General features: G+C 38.1%; 1 protein-coding gene across 32 annotated transcripts in view; it reads right to left on the bottom strand.

Moving 5' to 3' along the window:
• Positions 1 to 18913, bottom strand: part of Cyrib (CYFIP related Rac1 interactor B) — a 140223-nt gene that overhangs the window by 30731 nt on the left and 90579 nt on the right. For 29 of the 32 annotated variants that reach the window (XM_087184204.1, XM_087184168.1, XM_087184259.1 and 26 more), the window contains one exon: positions 16342 to 16380. The exons of the other annotated variants lie outside the window; for them this stretch is intronic. Coding sequence is in view for 5 of the 29 variants with exons in the window: in XM_087184162.1 (XP_087040288.1) it covers positions 16342 to 16380 (39 nt within the window). In the remaining 24 variants the exon portion in view is untranslated. The remainder of the gene's footprint in view (positions 1 to 16341; positions 16381 to 18913) is intronic. 32 annotated transcript variants of the gene reach the window in all.

The raw sequence follows: 18913 nt of genomic DNA, 5'->3' as shown, positions 1-18913 counted from the left end.
CCTGGAAAATTCTTTTCTTATGGGGGCCTCTCTCACATTGTGTGATATTCAGCAACATCCTGGGCCTCAACCCACTAGATACCAGTAGCAACCTTCCCATACAAGTTAGGACAACCAAAACTGTCTCTGCCAAATGTCTACTGGGGACAAAATCACCTCTAGTTGAGGACTACTGATCTAGCACAACTGCAGTTCAATGCAGAAATTCCCTCTACTACAGAAAATAGATGCTGTGTAGGAAACCCACCCCATGTTTCTTTGAAAAAAACTCACAGAGCTTCTCAAAGATCCAAAAAGTATTTCCATTATAAACATTGCCAGTTCTTTTATAAAGATAAACAAAAAAATCAAAATCATACCTCTGCCTTGCCACATTTTAATATAGGCAAAACAAAGGCCTTCTCTCCCCTTAATGTGACTGATTTCAACCAATACAGTGGCTGTCAGTTCCAGCAGGCACCGGACTGCCTGGGTTCAAAACCTAGCTAGCCACTTCCAAGCTCTGTGACTTTCACTAGTTAAATTTCTAACTTCCTTATGTCTCCTTGCATCATCTGTAACATATGCATTAATAACATCCACTGCTGAGAATTCCTCAAGTAAAGTCATTAAAAATGTTAACCCAAGCACAACATTTTGTACCGAGCCTGACAGTTCATTTGCTGCCATTTCCACGGCAGCATCACAGCAACACATGTGAACTAGAGCCCGGTTTCCAGCAGCACAACGTGCAGACTCAGGGCCGAGGAAACCGTGGTGGCTGCATTTCCCGCCACAGCAGACACCGTCCGTCCATCATAAAAAGAATGAGCCGACCTGCAGTGGGGAGCCCCTGTAAGTGTCCTGTCATCATTAATTTTTGATTCTACTCATTCTCAAGGTCCAGCTGTCATCACCTTCAGTTTAGCTGCTTGATTTTCCTCTAGTTGTAAGACACTTTAATTTCTTTAAATAACAGTTGAGCTGGATGAATTTCTTCCACTTGCATCTAAGAGAGCTCTAATAAGATTTCTAAGTTGCAGATGAATGAATAAATCTAATCTGAGAGATACTAAAAGATATATTTTAAACAGTTCATATAAAACTTGATCCAAAGTATTACTGGTATCTTTTAGAGGCACCATTTCTAAGTAATTAATATACATATCGTTTTTTAATAGACAGTTTATGAGGGTTTTTTTTTTAAATACATACACTCTTTTGTTCATTTTGTTTTTGTTATAGAGACAAGTTCTTGCTATATAGTTCTGTCTTGAATTCACTATTAACCTAGGCTGGCCTCAAACTCATGGTGATCTTCCTGCCTCAGCCTCCTTAGTCCTGGAGTACACCACCATGTCTGGCTTCAAAGTAAGTAATATATATTATCAGTGTAGAATAAGAGTCTTACCATCTGAATTTAGGAGGGGAAAAAAAGCTAAAGAATTCTCTTTCAAATCATTTTACTGTAATCCCTGGATTTAAACTACTATAAATAAAAAGAATTAATATAAATATAATACACAGGGTCAGGGATTTAGCTCAGTGGTTCTGCTGCCTGCCTTGCAAGCACAAGGTCCCAAGTTCGATCCCCGGTACCAATAAATAAATAAATAAATACACACAGAAACCAGATATGATTGACTTTAAGAGGCTGTGGCATTTCTGGTGGAATTTTATGACTACGAGCGCGTATGTTAAATGTCCATTTCCAAGTGAAGAACTTATCTAGAAAGGAACACACTAGTCCTAGCCAGTGGTCAGGAAAGTGTAGTTTTAAGCTACCCAAAAGCACTTAATAAATACATTAGATGATTTTTCCACAAAATATTTGAAAAGAAGTTCCTTATAGAGAGTAACAGGTGCCAAAAGAAGCAACCGTAAGCTACAGCTACCGTCCTACTTCCTCTCCCTCTCTCGGAACTTCAGAGGGGCTGCCTCCTAGAGAGACTTCTTTACCACCCTTCTCCAAACTGGCTGCACCCACCATCCCACCATACTCTACCTGAGGCTCAGCACAAAGATGTCATTGGAATTGCGCTGCGGTAGTGTTAGCTTCCCTTGTGTTCAGCTTATAAACACAGAAAACATTTGCCGGGGTGGAGTGAGAAGGCAGGGGAGGGAAGCTCATGAACACACTGACCAGCATTACTTTCTTAAACAGCTCTACAATTCTGCGCTAAGGGCAAAGTCACCGCCTGACAGGATGTCTGGCAACATCCCAGCTCACACACCCGTTACCCTGTATCTTCCCAACCTGCTGGAGACAAACAACAATGTCTGGTCAAATGTCCTCAGGAAGGCAAAACTATCCCTGGCTGAGAGTCACTGCTTTTAATGGATGACCACAAACATGAGGTGCATTGTCAGACTTGCCTGGCAAGCCTATTACATATCCCCAGGGCCACTCTACCCGTTTAGAAGAAATCTCAAGCCTCCAACAACCCATCCATGCAAAAAATGACCTCACTACCTCCTACTCCCCTTTCTCTCACACACACAACGGGGACACAGTGCTGTCTTCTCTACCATGCTGCCGTCATCAGTGACCACATGCTCCACCTTCTGCACCTCTTCCCAGAGAGACAACCTTTCCTCTGGGTGCTGTTCTTCCACTTGCTTCCACGCGTCTGAGGACTTCATGTCCCCTCTACTCCCACATCACTTTTCCTGTCCTGTGTAAAGGCAGACTTGTCAAATGAACTGCTTGTAGTTACGACTGTCCACTTCTGGCTTACTCTGATCTATCTTTTATTAGTACCTCCATGCAACTGTCCCTGCCAAAGTCACTGCAATCTGCATCTACTTAAAGGGCAGTCCATACGCCTCAACTCAGTCAACTCAACAGCTTTTGGTCCAGTTTATCACTCAATCCTTCCAGGAAAAACTTTTTTCACATGACATTTAGGACAGCATATTCTCCTGGTCTCCTTCCTGCTTTATAGTTTTTCTCTTTCAGTACATGTTGGTATATATGCATTTATTTCACCCACCTTAAAACATATCTTGACTCCAATTCCCTCAACAGCTCCCACCCTCTTCCCTTGCTTCCTCTTTGCAGCAAAATTACTTTTAAGTCTTCCATACCCTTGCCTTTCTCTCCTCTCCTTACATTCTCTATTAAACATACTCCGACCTGGATTTTGCCCCAAGCTTATACTAATAAAACTGCAGTAACAAGGTCACCAAGAAGCTTCCGTGTCACCGATTCCAATGGTCAAATCTCGAGTCTCCACCTTACCGCCAGCCAGGGTAACCGCATGCCCTCCACACTTGTCATTTACTTACAGGACACTGCATCTCACAAGCCCCACCACTTCACCACCTGTCCCTTTCACTACCACTTCTTGCTAGGACTACTTCAAGGGCCCTAAGTGGTCTCCCTGCTTCTATCCTTGCCTCTTCCTATAATCTCTTATTATAAAAGGCAAAGCAATTTTTTTAAAAGTATAAATCAGACCACATCCTTTCTCTGTTCAAAACTAGGCAATGGCTTTCCATCATACTAATAAAATCCATACCCTAACCAGGTCCTGTAAAACGCTATATGATCCGTTTTTAGCTTGCTCTGGGGCCTTATCTTCCACCACTTTCCACGGTAACAGGGTTCATCTCAACAACAGCCTTCTTGGAGCTTCTCTAACACAGCAAGATTTCCTTCTCCTTGGAACTTTTACATCTGTTTTGGTTTCTTTTCACAGAATTTCCAACAAACACTTCACTGAGCACCTAGATGTGACCGAATTGATGGGTCATACACAGAAGTGTACGACACATGCTGAAAAAATTATTCTGATCAATCTACTTTACAAAAACATGAGTTAGGTAGATGCAATCAAAGTTGTAATTATGGTTTTGCTAGCCTGAAAGCTACTTATATCACTCCACTTCCATGTTTCAAAATCAAAGGTTTAAGATGAATATTTCTTTAGTGGTTGCAGAAAGAAGTACAAGTCAAAATAAGAATTCAAATTATGTCAATCTCAGTATGTCTGCTTCTGAAAATATTCATGCACCCTATCTTCAAACACTGCACAAAGTCTACTTATTAAACTGTTTTTATGAAACTGCACTATCAGAAAATGTCACTAAAAGAAAACTGGCAGGTGGGAAGAAAGAGTATCTCTCTTTCTGTTTTGTAAGTCCTGAAGTTATATCTTCCCACAAGACAGCTAGGGGCCTAGGCTCTGGCTTCTTGTGAAACTCCCAGAAACAGGGCAGTACCTGACCCTTTCCAGAAGCCTGAGCCCTCTAGGCCTATGGGGCTCCTCCTTCAAGCTCCTACATTCTCCTTAAACCTTTCCTTTCCTCTTGTTCCCCCAGCCCTAGAAGCAACTGTTACTTCCTGCAGTTTCCATTAATAACTAAATCACCTTAGCATCCACTCTGCCTCAGGGTTCAAATATTTCTATAAATAAATTCAACTATCAAAGCCTCTGTTTTAAATGCCAGGTGGCTACTATGGCTTAGATCTAAAATGTCCCCCAAAAGTCTCATTTTGGGAGGTGGGACCTGGTTGGAAGGGACAAGTCACTGGGGATAGGACTTGAAAGGGTTTATCCTCATCCCTGGCTCTTCCTTTCTCTCTGCTTCATTACCACTGCCTGGGAGCCAGTCAACCATCAACGGAATCCATAGAAACAGTGAGCCAAAATAAACTTCTTCTTTAAGTTTCAAGTGTTTGGCATTCTGTCCTAGTGAGAAAGCTGACTGAAAGAGTAGCTTCTGCTTTCCTAGATGAAATGTGAATAATACCACAGAAATTCTACAGAGCAGCTTAATCCTTTAGCAACACTAACCCATCATCATCTGGTACTAGTGTAGCTATGAATAAGGTGACCCTTTGATTCTCCTTTCTTCGTGAAATATAAAGGAAGAGACAAAGACAGTAAGACTCAGCTGGGTACCTAGCTATAGTACCATCACAGTAGTACTAAAATCTGAACATGAATTCCTAGCAAACATTAAGATCAATGTATTTTACTCTATAAATTACCTGCAATTAATAAGCTACTTGTCTTAAAGAAACGTTAATATAAATAATGGAATAAAAACTAGGAAGCCTGCTTTCTCATCTTGACCTTCACAAAATACATGACTTTACATGTCCATTTCCTTGTTAGACTAAATTTCTCACATACTGCTGGCTAAGATTCTACATGTTATGCTGTTATCTTTCCTATGCTGACATCTAGTGGATACATTTAGGACTTTATATTTTAAAATGAAAACTCTTATTTCAGCTATTTTAAATTAAATATTCACTAAGATACCAAGCCATGTACAATTAATACAATAAACTGAGAGATTAATACATAGAAGTGAACCATAATAATATTATTTCAGATTGTCACAGTATCTGAGTTTGATTCAAAGATTACCTCAGCATAAACTTTGCTACATGTGCAATTTTATCAGTTCTCTGTGACAACAAATTCTTATATGAAAACTCTAGTTCTAGATATTTAGAAGTACTCGATATATTTAAAAGTAGAAGCAGAAGAATAAGTTTTTGTAAACAGCTTTTAAAAACTGATGGGAAATACTGTGTTTGTGTATAGAATTATTAAATCACCTCTGTGAACAGTAGAATATACTTGTTCACTGGGTTGAAGGAGGTGGGGAGAAAAAAATACAAAAGGTGTTTTGTTAGTGTACACTAGAAAATTTCAGCTTAACCACTGCTCTTACATGCATTTCCAAATACTGTAAATATTGTGTATATACTGGACAAATGTGTCCTATTTTTGTAATACCTAATCTCTAGATATTAAAGAGGTTGTCAATGTATGACAAAAGTAGTTAGTAAACTAATATATTTTGTATAGTTTGTGTTAAAATTTACAGAAAGGCTGTTTTCTGAAAAGGACTCTGGGAAGTGAAATTGTAACATCACCCATAACTGACACATGTACCTATGTCACGTGTGACATAAGAAAGAACTGAAAGAAATGAAGGATTCTAGGCCACAATGCTCCTACTTACAAGACACTTTCAGATATAACCACTGCTACATGTGTGTGGTTTAATACTACTGTGTAAATACAGCAGACAAACATGAGTCCATATGTTGAACGTTGTCTTTCTCAGTTGTTTAGAAGTGTACAAACCATGTTAAAAGTAGAATAGTAAATAATACATCTTGTAGATAGTCATCTCTACTATCCTTTGGAAATGGAGTAATCAAACCACTTGTCTGAGCAGTGCACATTATTCAATTTGTGCTGGTTCGGGGAGAAAGGAAGAGAACAAAGTAGAAAGGGCTTGACGTCACTAAGACTGACCACACTTCTTATGTGTGTGCACTTTACTTCACCATGTATATAGTTGTACATAAAGGACAAAGGAGTCCTAATGTACAACATCTAGTCTTTCTGTATGTTAAAGAGGCTCATAGTATATAACAAAAGTGGAGTTAGTAAATAAACGTGTTGAGTACACTTCATGTTAAAATTTTTAAGAAAGATTGTTTTCAAAACCACTTAGGAAGTGAAATTGTTAAAAGTCCCCTCTAGGCATTACATGTGTATATATCAGTTCCCTGGGCTGCGAGAGATAGAAAAGGATAAATGTTCTAGGCCAAAGGGATAAATGTTCTTTTTCTCTTTTGTTCTGTTTTTCTGAGACAGGGTCTTGGTATTAGTTCAGGTTAGCCTTTTAAAAATGTTTTTTTTATTTTTTAGGGTCTCACTATGTAGTCAGCCTGCCTTCAACTATGTAGCCCAGGCTAGCCTCGAACTCAGAGCATTTCTCTTGCTTGAGCCTCCTGAGTGCTGGGATTACAGGTGTGCGCCACCACACCCAGCCAAACTGTTCCTATTTACAAGACACTTTCAAGTATGGCCTTTGTTAAGTATAGGTGTGTAATTTATTCAACACTACTATGTATATAGTGGGAAATATAAGTCCTTGCAGGAAACACCTAGTCTTTCTAGATGTCTGAAGTGCACACACGTGGAAGTCAAGGTCTTAAGTAATGCCCTTTAGGTGAACTTCATGTCTTGGAGAGTATCCTAACTGTTCAGGGAGGAAGGGATATTCGGCATTCTTTGCCCATTAAATTTTAGTTAATGTTGATTAAAGGACACAGCCTAATGTCCAGTAAGTTAGAAGTAGCAAAAATATTCTATTCTTTATATAAATACCCTTTTGTTAGTTTTTAGGATACTGACTTCTGGAAGTGACCTTTGTTAAAGCCACCTGTTGGAGCTGGATGTGGTCATGAGTCACTGGAGTGGTGAAGAAGAAAAACATAGGGTGAGGGGAAGGGCTCTTTGCTAGTATCCTGTATGTGGGAGATGGTCCTGGATTAATACCATAGGTTTGTACGTGCATTTTTTGCAAAGTACTTGGGCTTATTGTATACAATGTTCACACTCTATTGTATAACATCTAAATTTTAATAGATAATTGTAGTGATAACATATGATTTTAAAAAGAGTACAGCTAGTGAATTAGCCAACTTGTAAGTATCTTTTTTTTTTTTGCTACCGGGGATCAAACTGGGGCTTGCAAGACAGGCAGCAGCACCACTGAGCTAAACCCCTGGCCCTGTAAGTATCTTGTTATATCAGAAAAGATGACCTCTTGGACAGGGAACTGTTAACTAGCCCCGGAGAGTGGGTACTGGGACTTGCCGTTAGGCTGACAGCAGAGGGGCAGAGAGCAGCAGACAGGAGAGCAGTGTGCAGCATTCAGATGCACATTCTGGTGTGAGATGCTGATGTGAGCGCATCTTCTGACTGTTCTATAGAAATGCAGGATTTAATGGGAACATACCACTTGCTAGTATTTTCATTGTAAAGATCTGATAACTCGGAAACAAGGGTGATGTACTCTGTTGCTTTAGGTCTCATTTTAAATTGAGCATCGAGGGGGCCGGGGATTTAGCTCAGTGGCACCAAGCCTGCCTCGCAAGCACAAGGTCCTGAGTTTAATCTCCAGTACCAAAAACAAATAAAATAAAATAAAATAAATAAATTGAGCATCAAGGGAATGAACTATTTGAATTATAACTCTGTCAATATTTCCTATCGCCATTTCCATCTTCAGTGAAATTCTTGTCCCCAAGAAAGGCAGGATACAATTTTTTTCTAACAGACTGAGTTGGTACAGTATATTCTTGGTTACCAAAAATACTCTAGTAGCTTTGGTATTTTGAATTGGTGAATATCTGTGATGTGTGGAAAAGCATGACACACACTGCACACAAGTGTCATGTTGTGCATGTACACACAGGGCCTAGAAGGACATAAGCAATTAAGCTCCTTTACATATTAACTTTTTAAAAATAAAGATGGTCTTAATCCCCCTCCCAAAGAAAACTATATACTACACCATTAAACTAATGACATTAACAATATTTGTTACTTGTGGGTGGAAATATCAGACTAGGTAACTTCAAAGGTTTAAGTAATATTCCAGTTTCCTTCCCCTTCCCTTTCCCTTCCTCCCTTCCTCCCTTCCTCTCTTTCTTTTCTTTTCTTTTCTTTTCCTTCCTTTCTTTCTTTCTTTCCTTCCTTCCTCCCTCCCTCTCTCTCTTTTTCTTTTTTGGTACCAGGATCGAACCTGGGACCTTGCGCTTGCGACACAGGCGCTGGAACCACTGAACTAAATCCCTGGCCCTCCAGTTTCTTAATTAATGGTGGATTCAAATCATTCTTATTTCTAGGCTTTATAATTTACAAATAAGGTATATACACTCCTTTGTATCAAAAAAAAAAGGCCAGGCCTGGAATGGAAACTCGGGTATCTATACTACTTCTGATATATATGCTACAAGGCATGAGTGCTCTTTTTTAAATTTACCATTACATAAAACCTCAAATACTTCTGTGTCTGGTGTTTATAGTGCCTGGTAGTGATGGTGCTTCTTTTAAACCACACTAACTTTACTTAGCAACTGTCTGCTAATCACTGTATAGATATAGATACTGAGTATCTGGCAATGAGGAATTCAGAGACAAATGGGAGACTAAACACAACAGCATAGCAGTGTGGCATGCTTCCTTCCATACAGAAATAAGTAAAAGGACATGATGAACACAGAGAAAAAGGAACACCTAATTAAACCTTAGTAAAGTTAGTAAATAATTTGCAGAATGTTTGCTGATTCTTAATTCTTTGCTTTTTCTTTAAGAAATAATCAGAGGATAGGGGTATAGTTCAGTGGCAGAACATTTGCCACTGAGGCAAATGCCTCATGCCTGAGGCTCTCGGTTCAATCAACAGCACTGAAATGTAGTAAGTGATAGAAAAAAAATGACTAAAACACAAAGAATGAAGTACAGAACCCCCTTACCAAAAAAAATCATATACTCAAACACCCAGAGTAAAGCTATGACATTTTGCTATACTACAGGGATCTCTGGTATCCACAGGGAAGTGATGCCAGAACCCCCTTCTTAGACACTAAAATCTAGAGATGGTCAAAACCCTTACATAAAATGTTATTTGCATATAACCTACTTATATCCCTCTGTACATTCAAAATCACTTCTACATTATTCATAATGCTTAATATTGTACAATGCAAACACTTGTTACATTGTATTGTTTGGGGAATAACAAGGAAAAAGTCAGTATATATTCAATCCTAATGCAACATTATTTTTTTCTTTTTTTCTTTTGGTTCTGGGGCTTGAACTCAGGGCCTCATACACACCAAGCAAATGCTCTACCATTGAGCTGCACCCTCATCACCTTCGAATCAACCACAGTTGCTTTAAACCACAGATGTGGAACCTACAGATATAAGGAACTGGCTGCATTTGCTACCTCTCCACTTCTTTTATACAATTAACATCCCAACATCCCCCAACTAATTTTCCTCTCCTCCCTTTCTAAGGCAGTCCATATCTGAAAATCATGTTTCCTTTGCATCATTTAAAAATTGTTTATTACAAAGGTATGTAATCTTCATTAACTAAAACTGGTCTGATTTTCAATTTTCATGAATTAAATACTGTACATATTCTTTGAAAACTTGGCTTTTCCAAATTTTTTTTGAGAATTATTCATGTTCACTCATTTTAGCTATTATATCCTATTATATTAATTCAAAGAAACAATTTTGTTTTCAAGTTTTTACCATTAAATTATCCCTTACACACCTGTATACATGTTACATATACTTGTGTCCATACACAACAGTTTTATAGGACAGCTATCTAGAAATGCAAAGGGAGCTGTAACTTTTCTGAATGGAGCTAAACTGCTCCCCAAAGTTCTTCTATCAACTCACTGTTCCACTGTTAAAAAGAGTTCCTCTTTTTCATCCCCCAAAACTGAAGCACTGATTTGCAGACTGAAATCTCACTGGCGGTTTAATTTGCACTTTTTTGATTACTAGTAAAAATGTTCACATTTTTGTATGGTTATAAGCCATCTGTGAAATGTACATTTATTTCCCTCACCACCTATACCAACTGTTTTCTACTACTGACTCTCGGCCCCATATCTACTTTTCTGTACAGCTAGGCTGAGAACTGGGGCCATACTGACACTATTCTGTACTGCTAGTGTTAACAATTTTCAGACATGCTTCCAGCTAAATTCCTGTAAGGTTATGTCAACAGGAGGAACAGGAGGCTGAAGAGAAGACAGGAGGAAGAGAGAAATTTCTGGTCAGGACAGGCTAGCAGTTGCTGAAGCAGGGTGGACAGGAGTGGAGCCAATATCCAATGTCCTAATGAGAGGTAGGTACAGCCTATGGGTTCCAACATAATGATGGCAGTGACTTATTTCTTTTATTTTCTCTTTGAATAATTGGCTGCTTTATCCCACACCTTCTCTTCTGTTTCTCTCTCAGCCTTTCCAATATGTACCCAGGGTGATATGAGTTCCTAACTCAACTCTAATGGTACCACATGCTTTTTCTTTCCAACAGTTTTAGGAAATCTAAATAAGAATTCTGGAATGCCAACCTTTTCATTCTTACATACAAGGAAAGTATCCTTTCTCCCAGCCTCTAACATGTCTTAGCCTTATGATGCTGTCTGTTAATAGTTCAATTTTTCACCTCCTCTCGGTGACCTGTGCTTACAACCTAAGTACTGATTCTTCAAAATCACCTCGGCTTCTCCTGGACTTTTATGCATCCAGGTGCTTGTCAAACTCTACAAAAACAAATCTGATGGGATTTTGATTTAATTTTGCATTAACTGTGAGCATCATTTTGAGGCAGAACTGCCATCTTACTACTATCAATCACCCTGTAATCTAACCTATGAACAGCATTGCATGAACTTGTTCTCTCCTGCTAAACAACCCTGGCATTGCTTGGATCAAGTCTATTTTTCATTCATTCCTAGATTTGGTTTGCTAATTTTTTGCTTTGCACTAAAAGTAAGACTGACCTTTAATTGTACTTAGTGGTTCAATTATTGAGCCTATTTTATAAAAAACACTCTGTGTTCTTTGAAACAGTTTATAAACAAAAAAACATGTTGGCTCCTTGGAGAGTTTTATAGAGAAGTTTTTCCAAACATTTAAGAAGTCTACATCTTTTTCATCTTCAAAACTCCAGCCTCTAGCAGACATTCTGTCACACAGCCATTCTCCCTAAGCACCAAATGAATAAATGAACAATTCAAGCAAAAAAGCTTATTCATTTAAAAAGAGACCTAATCACATTCCATAAAAGGAGTTAACTTTAGATCAAATGGAACAAATTGCAACTTTATAAATTAGAGAATAAACTTATGGACGAGGTAACCTATCAAGAGATAATACAAATATAACCTCCACAAAGGTTAAGAAAATCAAAAGAGCAAGGTTGGCAGGCAAATGTCTATTGCTAAGATACAGAAGGAGGTCTCCAACTGAGAGGGAATCTGTCAGAACCTGGCATCCAGGAGTGAAGTACTATTCACAGCTATCTCACCAGGACTGAGATAAGTTAAGTTCTTAAATTTGTACTTCTACTTTCCTTCTCTCATAATTTGAATTAAAAGATAACGTATTCTTGGCAGTTAATTCTCCCTTAATTTTCTGTGTGGACTGAGGTCTCTTCTTAATTTTAAAGTTCTTGTGAGAACCCAAAGGCATGAGGTAGAACGGTTTTATATCCAATCACCAATGAATAAGAGAATCTTAGGCCAGGAAGGGAACATCCATGCTAACATGAAAGCCTCAAACCCAACCATTTAACTTTGGTCTGAATTTATTCTATCATGCCAAGCAATCTTCTAGCCACTGCTTTAAATACTTGCATGACTAAAGTTTTAGACTTCAAATCTTTAGAAAGAATATTTAGAAACGTCAGCAACAACTGAATGATGAACAATTAATACAACATGAATCCTGCCCTCAAGAATCACAAATCCTTGTCCTGAGCTGAAATTCACTCAGATGTTACGTTTCCCTTACTGGGTCCAATTCTCACTGATCTTCCAGAACCAAACTAAACAATCCCTGAAACACTTGACAAGTCATTAAATATTTGGAGTGTCTTCAAAGATATTAAAGTGAAGTCAAAAGAAAATTACTCATCAGACTACACATACACAAAAAATTACAAATGAAGACATTTCCTCTCTAGTAATTATGAGGATTATCATCTGAAAGACAATAAAATTTACAAGCGCTTATTTAGGAAACACTTTAACATTACAGACTAAAGGAACTAAGGGTAGTGGAATCATTTTCCCCAGTGAGTCTACCTTAATTTTTGTATCCAAAGTGCCCAGCAAGAGGCCTGGGTACTCTAAATACTAAACAAAGGCATAAATTAATGAATGAAATCGTACATGTTTGATATACTACGGCATTACGTATAGTCATAAATGAACATATATAATTCATCAAAAACAAACAAAAAATTATCAGATGTTCCTGAAAGAAATTAATATTAGCACTAAAATTTTCAAATTGAGAAAAAAATTCTTAATAGGTAAAAAAAAATTTTGGAAGTATAATTATTTGGAAAAGACAGATGATAACTAAGAAATGCCTTTCAATAGTTAGGTCTGCTTCAGACTAGAACACTGACAGCGAACCTTTCAAAGCTTTTAATGATAATAAACAGCCTGCTGTAGCACACATGCAATAGGTTTGCCGCCAATGGCCTGGCACAATAAAGGAATTTAATACAATGAAACTACGAAAGGGCACCAATGTCTCCCTTGTTCTTAAATGTAAATTAACATAATTGAACTTAAAACCATCCTCTTAAATATAACTTCTCTAAGCTCATCATAACCAAACAAAATTTATAAAAATAAGGAAGAGTATTTTTCTCTTCTAGGTGATATTAATTTTTAAGATAAGGATTTGAATAATTTTATACTTATATGTCACTGTCTCGCATAAGCTACACAGAATGCAACAGAGATCATTAGTTACATTCTGATCTTACCAAGGTGGCCATTAAAATTGAATATATATATATATATTTTTTTTTTTCATTATGTCCTTTAAAAACTACTATTTTACTTCAATTAAAGAGTAGAGACAAGGGCCGGAGATTTAGCTCAGTAGTTCTGTTGCCTGCCCCGCAAGCACAAGGACCTGACTTCGATCTCCAGTACAAAGGGGGGGTGGGGAGAGTAGAGACAAATCCCCTGGGCAGACTTTAAAAAGTATAATCTAAATTATCTTCAAATAACAAGGCTTGATACCACTGACTAAATAATATTATAAAACTGGATTCAGAGCCAGGCATGGTGGTCCACATCTGTAATCCCAGTACTCAGGAGGCTGAGGCAGGAGGATCTAAGTGCCCTCAAGGCCAGCCTCAACTACACAGTGAGTTCAGGAGCCCCATAACACTACATAGGAAGACCCTGAAGAAAGGAAAGGAGGAGGGGAGGGGAGGGGGAGGGGTGGATTAAAAGAACGAAGGCTGTTTCCAAAAGTTATTTTCTTAGTATTATGGAGTATGTTAAATTTTTGAACCATTATTAAGAACACAGTATGCATGTATCATATAAAAATTTTCAACTGAGCATACCATGTAATTACAGCTTGTAAAGTTTTGCATAGGATATGAGAAATACCTACTTATATAAGCTACTTTGAATATTTTAACCTACATCTAAAGTTGCTGGGAGAAAAGGAAGTGAAGGGGATGAGAATGGACAGAAAACATGAGCAGAAATCAAAGGTCTGTGAAATGACATGGAATCATGTAGCTCAAATCCTGAACTTCATGGAAGAAGCTAAAGACTAGAGAAATTTGGTGACTTAGGCAAAAGCAACAAATGAGTGAAAAAGTTGGGCTTACTCGGATGACCCTGATAGTTCTGAACGGCTTTTTTGAAACCATCTTTAAAATACAGCATCAGGGCAAGATCACATTGACAGAAAGAATCAAGTACCACCATCACCACAACAACAAAAACAAAAAAATCAAATACCCTATTGTGCCCCCTTCAAAACCAATGTCAATGGTGTTTGTGCTGTCAACCAAACTCCAAAGGGCCAGCTAACCCTGCATCCAGTCAGTTTCCAGCAGCTGGATAAGCACCGGAACTCAGTGATGCCGTTCCAGGCTCTCCCCAGCACAGGCTGACCCATTATTACTACACAGAGTCCACGCTACTGAAGGAGCTGCAAGACATCTGGTGACTTTTGGCAAGCTGCTCCACTGTCTTGTACTCCAGATCACAACCACCAGACCGCTCTGCATTCTCCCAGTGGCAACTGTGACAACTGTTAAAATGTTTCAGCTTTTCACCCAGATGTACATATATACTATATACGTATGTATGTGTATTTTCTTTCTTACATATTCATGTTCCTTAAACGTGAAAGTGAGTTCTCTGAAGGCAGGTGCATTTAAAGTTTAACATCTATTTCATATTCTTCTCTATGAAATATGCTATCTCTATTATTACTAACTAGCAATCAGAATTTTCTTCAAAGTTATTTCACAAGCATCTAGCCTTTAGCATTAGTATATTTTAAAGGAATGGATATGAAATTCTATTTCTGAGTTCAGTTATATAGGACATAAAACACTGTATTGACTCAAGTATGATGGAGAAAGTAAGGTCGAGCTAACTTCACTAACAGAGGGTCTCAATCTCAGGGCCACAGAACGAACGCAACCAACTGTCCATGAACCTGAATTGGAAGCTTTCTCTACATGAAAGCTAGCAATTCCTTTAATTACGATTATAGTCTAGAAACCACTGTAACATTAGAAGTACCTAGAAAGTTGTCATTAATTGAAATTACAAGTATTTATCCATCACTATTTAAAATCATAATGAACAGCAGAATTGTTCCTAAAGCTGATAGTCTGAGAAACTTATCACTCTCACAAACCTGTTTTTTGTTTGTTTGTATTGAGACAGGGTCTCACTTTGTAGCTCAGGCTGGCCTTAAACTTGCTATGTAGCCGAGGCTGACCTCGAACTCACAGCGATCCCCCTACCTCAGCCTCTGGAGTGCTGGGATTACAGGCCTGCACCACCATGCCTGTCACCAACCTGTACTTTAAATATTTCTTAACAGTGTTTCAATCTAACTGGTTTTCTTTTTAATCCTGTGCATTTTACTTCACACAATCATGCATCACTATTATAATCATTATGCTAGGGCAAAACATATAAGCTTCACCAGTTAACCAGAGTCCTGGGTACAAAAACTAGTTAAGGACTTCTGCACAGAGAAACACAGAGAAGGTGAGGTGGTAACAACTGTGAAGGACCGTTAGCATGATAATGGCCACATCAGGGCTATAGACTGATACAACAGAACGATAGGATGGTTCTGACCGGGAAGAGCTCAAAAAGACATTTTAAAATTGTTCATTTTTACTTGAAGAACACAAAGTACTTCTGTAAAAAAATACATTTCCTAATACCTATTAACTTGCTATAAGTAAAATAACTGCAGGAAAAACAATGACAAAATTACAAATGCTTCCGCACTCAGGACCCTTTCATGGTCACTACATTTTCTGTGAAGTACTCTGCTTCAAAGACCTTGTTGAAAAGGAACAAAGCCAGTAAATAATAGGTAGATTTCTTATTTAAGGCAAAATACAAAGGTGTCTTCCTTTCTAGTTTCCAATGGGGTCTGGAAGAAATTATATTAAATTACTAAAGTTTAATGGCACAGACTTTAATTGATGAACTAATCTGATAACTAAAATGACTTACAAGGGAATTCAAAGAAAAGCACATACCTCTCCTACTGAAAGAAAGCTGTAAAAAAAGTTCTAATTAATTTACATTTTCCCCACTATTTCCTATTCTAAGACAGAAACTAAACAATAGAGTATTTCCTAGATATTTTTAGTAGTTCAATATATAGCATACGTTCCTTAAATATATTTAATTAATGTAGGTTTTTGTTTAAATCATAATCTTTCATTTGTATTTGAATAATCATCTCCCCCAAAGACGTATTTACCTTCAGCCAGTGCTGGTGTTTCTGTTCTTGTCCTTCTATCTGTTTAAAGAAAGAAAAAGGAAGAAAGTCTAAAACATTATTATTCTTTGAAACAAGTTATTACAGCTGATTTTAAAAATAAAAGCCATAAATGCTAGCACATGCACGTTATATATTTCCTTGAATTAGCTTAACCACTGTCTATGGAAGATCTATTCAGAATAAGGAACCATGTTAAAGCCCTAGAAAAACAACAATATATAAGACCACCTAGATGTCATCCTCAAGACACTCAAACACAAATGTACTAAGAAAAATACACAATTCTCGTCACAGATTAGGAAACAAGGTATGACAAGAGAAGGAAAACTGGTTATTCCTCTTGATTCTTGTAACAGGGGTCTAAAATTATTGAGATGTTTATATATTATCACCACTGAAGTTCATTTAGTTATCAATATATTAAAAACCAATTTTAGTACAAGAACTAAAATCCTTATCCCATAATGATAATCTGCTATTTAACAAAGGCACATTTTGCAAAACTCAAATTAACCACAAATCCACTCTAGGCTTCATCTTCAAGGCCTAAAATAATTTTAGATAAAATGAAATCTTCAGACTGAGTTTCTTATAACTTTGCAACTAAGTAACTGCAGCTATTATACTAAACTAGAATAGTTCCAATAAATATCTAATTTAACTATTCACCTTTCTCTAATTGTTTAGTCTGTAACTCAAGTTCTAAATTTAACAAATACACAACTTCCATGTATGGAAGTGTTGGGTAACATCTTGAAGAGCTGAGGGACTGTCTTCCAAGAGAATAAATCATCTTAGCATGTACCTTATCTTCTAAAGGCTGAAATGTGGTCCTGTGTCTTTTGGGGTTTTTTTTTTTTCTTGTTTTGTTTCGGTTTTAATAAACCAAAAAACGTAAGCAAGACTACCAAAATCTAGGCTCCTCTGGTTTCGATGTTCTGATACTGGGGGGAGGAGATAAAGGGGATTCTGCCAAGAAACACAGTGCTCTGCAGAATTCTGAAGCAGTGTCTACTGTCTGTTCATTTCTGACCCCTTACTTTGGACCAGCAAGCCTAGGTTCATTACCCTATTGAGAACTGGGGGTAGAGAACCTCACTGTAAATCTAACAGCCAAAAGGACCTGTGGATGATGGTACACATAAGAGACAGGAGAGAGTACACTAAGAATCCAGGGAATTCAAATGGTACAACTATGTCCAGTGATAACTCTTAAGTAGGCAGCTGCAGCAACTATGCCATAAATAAGATAAACAACTACGTGTCTTAGTGTTTAATTAAGATAAGCAACTAAGTGTCTGTCTGGGTCACTCTACTAGGAAGTGCTAGCTGAAAATCTAGAATAGGCGGTGGAGACCTGAAATGATGAATAAACATTGTTCCATTTAATTCTCCTGTTATAAGTCTACTGTGGAGACTGTGGCCAGCCACCACTTTGAAAGGCTTTGCCAGTAGACTGGACAAAGTGGCCAGCACTTAATGGGAGGTGGAAGGGAGTTGATATAGGATACCTTCTGTGCCTGCCTCATATTTTCACACCACCTGAGGCATCTCCCCTTGGCCGTACTCTGGCTCACCTTCTGCTTTGGGCAGAAGTAAAGGATGGCTAAAAAGCTCCTCTGGACCAATGGTGGGATAGAACTTGTTAGACAAACACTGCTCCTTGTTCCCAAAGGCATATCCTTCTTGTCTTCTCAGAGAACTGCCACAGGACCAAGCTCTAGCTGCTCATAGAAATAACCAGCTCAATAGTACTCTCTTGGATTAGCTTCCCTTCCTTCCTGTTTCACTTGCCTCAGTCTTCCAAATTCTAATTCTTATTAATAGGTCCTCAAATAAACTGTCTAAAAGAAAGCCTGCCTCAGGCTTTGCTTCTTGTGTGAAACCAGATTAAGATATTTATCTTCCACGATACCATACTCCCTCCTTCGTTGTCCTACCTCATTGGATGCTTCTTAATTGTCTTTCTGTCCCCTCAAATTCCTGAAGACTGACATGTCCAAGGATCAGGCCTGGTTCTGCTGCTTTTTTTACGATCTCATTATGTCTCATGGCTTAAAGTATCAGCTTCATATCTCAAACTTTCACATAAGTCTATATACTTCTCTCCAACTCCATACTCATGTAGCCACTGCTTACTCGATATCTACAGTGGAATGCTCAAACTTAACATGTGCAGAATTGAACTTCCCTTCCCTTCTCTCCCCAAATCTGATCTACCCGAAGTACTCTACCTCAGGTGACAACAGTTCTACCCTTCCAGTTGCTCAGGTTAAGAACCCTGGATTCCTCTTCCACTACCCTTTCTCACATACTCCATCCAAACTCTTTTCTCCTCAAAATCCTCATCCCCACCATTCTTCTCAAAGTTGAAGATTCAGCGGCCATTAGCAGTATCAGATTTACTATTCCTTCTGTATCCAGACTCTAGAACACAGACCACAAAGTTAAGTATGTACGAGACTGGCCAAGCCACCTCAGACGTAAGTGCTAACTAGGGCAGACATGCATGTTTATCGAAATAGTGCCACTGCCATGCTAAAAATGCATT

This window comes from Heterocephalus glaber, unplaced genomic scaffold, assembly GCF_053883595.1.
Source record: "Heterocephalus glaber isolate CG9 unplaced genomic scaffold, H.glaber_assembly_v1.0 deba00000281, whole genome shotgun sequence".
Taxonomy (NCBI): Eukaryota; Metazoa; Chordata; class Mammalia; order Rodentia; family Bathyergidae; genus Heterocephalus; species Heterocephalus glaber.
The sequence above is the reverse complement of the archived record's forward strand: the minus strand, read 5'-3'. Positions and strand labels throughout refer to the sequence as shown.